General features: G+C 43.2%; 1 protein-coding gene across 1 annotated transcript; it reads right to left on the minus strand.

Annotated features, from left to right (window-relative positions):
- Nucleotides 1-397: 397 nt before the first annotated feature.
- On the minus strand, nt 398-1,258 carry LOC109742011 (uncharacterized). The gene has a single exon (XM_020301098.4). The coding sequence runs from the start codon at nt 1,256-1,258 to the stop codon at nt 398-400; it is 861 nt and encodes a 286-aa protein (XP_020156687.4).
- Between the last annotated feature and the right edge of the window lie 2,198 nt (nt 1,259-3,456).

Here is a 3,456-nt window from a genome sequence, read left to right on the forward strand (position 1 = left end):
AGTGAAAACGGAACTGGATTTCGATGCTTGAATCAAAAGTTATGGCTTTTACAATTTTTTAAACCCCCAAATAAATGCACGTGGGACAGGATTTAGGCTGATTCAATCGGCACCCATGTGCACTACGGGATGTGACCAAACAATTTCCTTTTCTTGCGTAGACAGCTGTACACAAGGACATGCACTTACTATATACGGCGATGCGCTCCAGACAACAAACAAGCGCAGCGGCGCTCCCTAGCCACGTCCAAGAATTTATGCATATACTCCATTGGTGATGTTGTTTTTCGGATTTTTGTATCTTACTAATTGAATCATCATGACTTAATTGCAAATATGAAGGTGCTTACCACACATACCATACGGTACCCTATTGGTGATTTGGAGTACCTATGTTTCAAGAAAGAAAATTAATACCTGAGCCTTGAAAAGTTGCGGCGTGTAGCGCATTTTGCCCATTTGGCCCGGAGTAAGAAAGATTTCCATTGCTTTTATCATGTAGTGCTTGTGCAGTGTCGTCTCTTCTCATTAAAATTGCTAGGTACAATGGTGAAGTGGCTTGTTCAGGATAATTAGCCAAATCAGGATCGGCCCCCAACAGAAGCTCCACAATATCATTCCTTCCAGCACGGACACCGTCATGCAAGGCCGTCTCCATAAGCACATTCTCCTTTCTCAAGAACTCACGCAACCTGTTGCATCTTTCAGCAAGTTTAACGAGACAGGAGACCATTTTGGACTTACCAGCTCTGGCGGCACAATGCAAGGGCGTGTCGCCCTTTTTATTTACTGCAAACATGAGGCCTTGGTCCCTCTTGCTGATGATGGTAGCACACTTCAAGAACTCTGCATCGTCACCATGGCTAGCAACCACATGTAGTGCTGTGCCCCCATCAGCGGCGACGCCCGTGAGAAGCCGAGATGCGCTTGGGAATGATGGCTGATCGTCGCCATCCTCCACACTGCCAGAAGCTTGTGGCACGGCCACTCTTCTTCCGCCGGTGCCGGGGGTGTTTCCCACTAGCAAGCCAAGAAAGTCTCGAGTAGGCATCACCATTGGTGCCTCTTGGTTGTCTTCCCTTCTGAAAAGAAAATCCAGCGCAGCCGAAGAGCCGACACATGCCGATGCGAGCAGCAGCGGATTTACGGGATTTGTGAGCGACATCACCTGCAGCTGCTGGGCATCCCAAACGCTCAGCGCCACAGCATTTGGCGAGCTATCAGCTACAACGCCGGTGCTCGATGCCATTGCCAACATCGGGTCAACCCCCTCCATTGCACTCTCTCCTTACAAACTACTAGTAACTGGATGCTCAAGGTTTGGATGGGGCTAGTTGTGCGCTCTACACTTCCATATATCCGCGCACCCCTTCAGTTAAAAGACGCAGTGAGAAGACCAAGTCTAGTTCTTAATGTTATCACAAGCCTCATCCGCTTGTCTTGTTTAATTTCTTGGTGGTGATCATGTGGCTCTTAAATCGGAGCACACGTGGCTCCCAATTGGCTACTCTTGTGTTTTTAGGCCGCGATGATCGGTAGAGCACGCATAATCTATCTTCCCAATGACCTGGAGATGTGGAAGAGCACATGAGTGATGCATGCTACGCTCCAAATTGTCAACGATCCGGCGAGTGCTCTTTCCTTTGTACGGTCAAACAATGGCTTGAGAGGGCTGGGATCATTTCGTTGCTTCTCTCCATTTTCCTGGAACCATGAGTGACGTAAAAATATATGCTAGGCGTTGGGGAGCAGCTTGCCAAGAACTTAGACGATTGTGCGGCCGTCTTCTCATGAACCGATGGCATACAGCTACGGCAATGGCGGCGAATCTGGTAACCGTTTCCAGTTTAATGTTTGGCATACAGCCTTACCGAGAATCGATCACGAGACCTCCAGCAAACAACCTTCCAGTGTGGCCAACCTAGATAATAAGAGCCGGTGATTACATGGCAGCGCAGGCCTATAAGAACAATACCAACGCAGGTCCAAACATTCCTTCTTCATTTATTTTCTTTTCCTGTTTTTGAATTTTTTATTTGAAATTAAAAAAATGTTATCGAACCTGAAATTTGTTCACAAATTCAAAAAAAAATGTTTGTGTTTTCAATTTTTTTTTGCAAATTTCAGAAATTGATCATGTTTTCAAAACTTGTTCGTATTTTATAAAAATTGTTTAAGATTTAAAAAAGTATTCATGTTTATAAAAAATATGACTTTTAAATGAATGTGTAATGAAATGTCAACAGTTTTCCTCAAAAAAATTCTAAGAACATGATTTCTTTTTGAAAATGACCTACATTTTTTTGATTATATGTACATTTTTTGAAACTCTTGACAAAATTCAAAAACACGAACAATTTTTGAAAAAAAAGGAACATGTTTTGAAACTCCCAAACATATTTGAATATAGGAAAAATTTCGAAAATATGGAAACAATTTTGAAAGTAGGAACAATTTTTGGAAATGCAAACGTTTGTGAAAACATGAACATTGTTGGAAATACATGAATAAATTTGAAAACCTAATCTATTTTTGGAAACACGAACATATTTTTAAACTCCTTAATAAAATTTTAAAATTGAACACTTTTTTATAACTGTGAACAATTTTGAAACACATGAACTTTTTTAAATAAATAAATTTAAAAATGAAAACGAAAGGATAGAAAAATAAAAAGAAACAGAAAAAGGGAGAAAACAGAACAAGGAAAAGTCAAAAATAAAAAGAAATAGAGACAGAAAAAAGGGTTCTGGAACCTCCTAGAAGGTTCCCAAAACCGTAAAAACCAGCTAGAAACCTTCTAGACGGTTCCTAAAACCGGGATCAATGAAGCGCTGAACGGGCCGGCCTAGGTCATCTCTTGCTTGTGAACCCTGTGTGATTGCTCGACAACTTGACGCAACGTGCGTCGTATAGGGTTTTCTCAAGACCTTGTCAGCGCATATTTGCAACAAGTGGTCCAATTTGCATCATTTCTACCGACCAGAGATCAAATTGGCTGCCGCGGGAGGCCCAACCACTCGAACTTAACCTTTCCTACCGACCAGAGATCAAATTGGCTGCCGCGGGGAGGCCCAACCGCCCGAACTTAACCTTCCCTGCCGATCAGAGATCAAATTGGCTGCCGCGGGAAGACCCAACCGCTCGAACTTAACTTTCCCCACCGCCGATCATTCCCACCCCACCTCGGCGTCTACCGATTCTCGCCGAACTCCTTCTGCTACCCCCATCCCCTCCATCACCTTGTTGCCTCCGCAAAAGCTTGGAGCACCGCCGTCCATTCTGGTCCCCCCCCCCCCCCCCCCCCCCGCCCCTTTGCTTGCCAAAATGCCAAAAAATTCAAGAGAAGCATGAAAATTTGACTTAATATACATGAACAAATCTTTCAAGGTGTATAATAAATTTTAATGCCACATTTTTTTGGACACATGAAAAATGTTTTTAATATATTCTATC

The sequence above is a fragment of the Aegilops tauschii genome, chromosome 1, assembly GCF_002575655.3.
Source record: "Aegilops tauschii subsp. strangulata cultivar AL8/78 chromosome 1, Aet v6.0, whole genome shotgun sequence".
Classification (NCBI taxonomy): Eukaryota; Viridiplantae; Streptophyta; class Magnoliopsida; order Poales; family Poaceae; genus Aegilops; species Aegilops tauschii.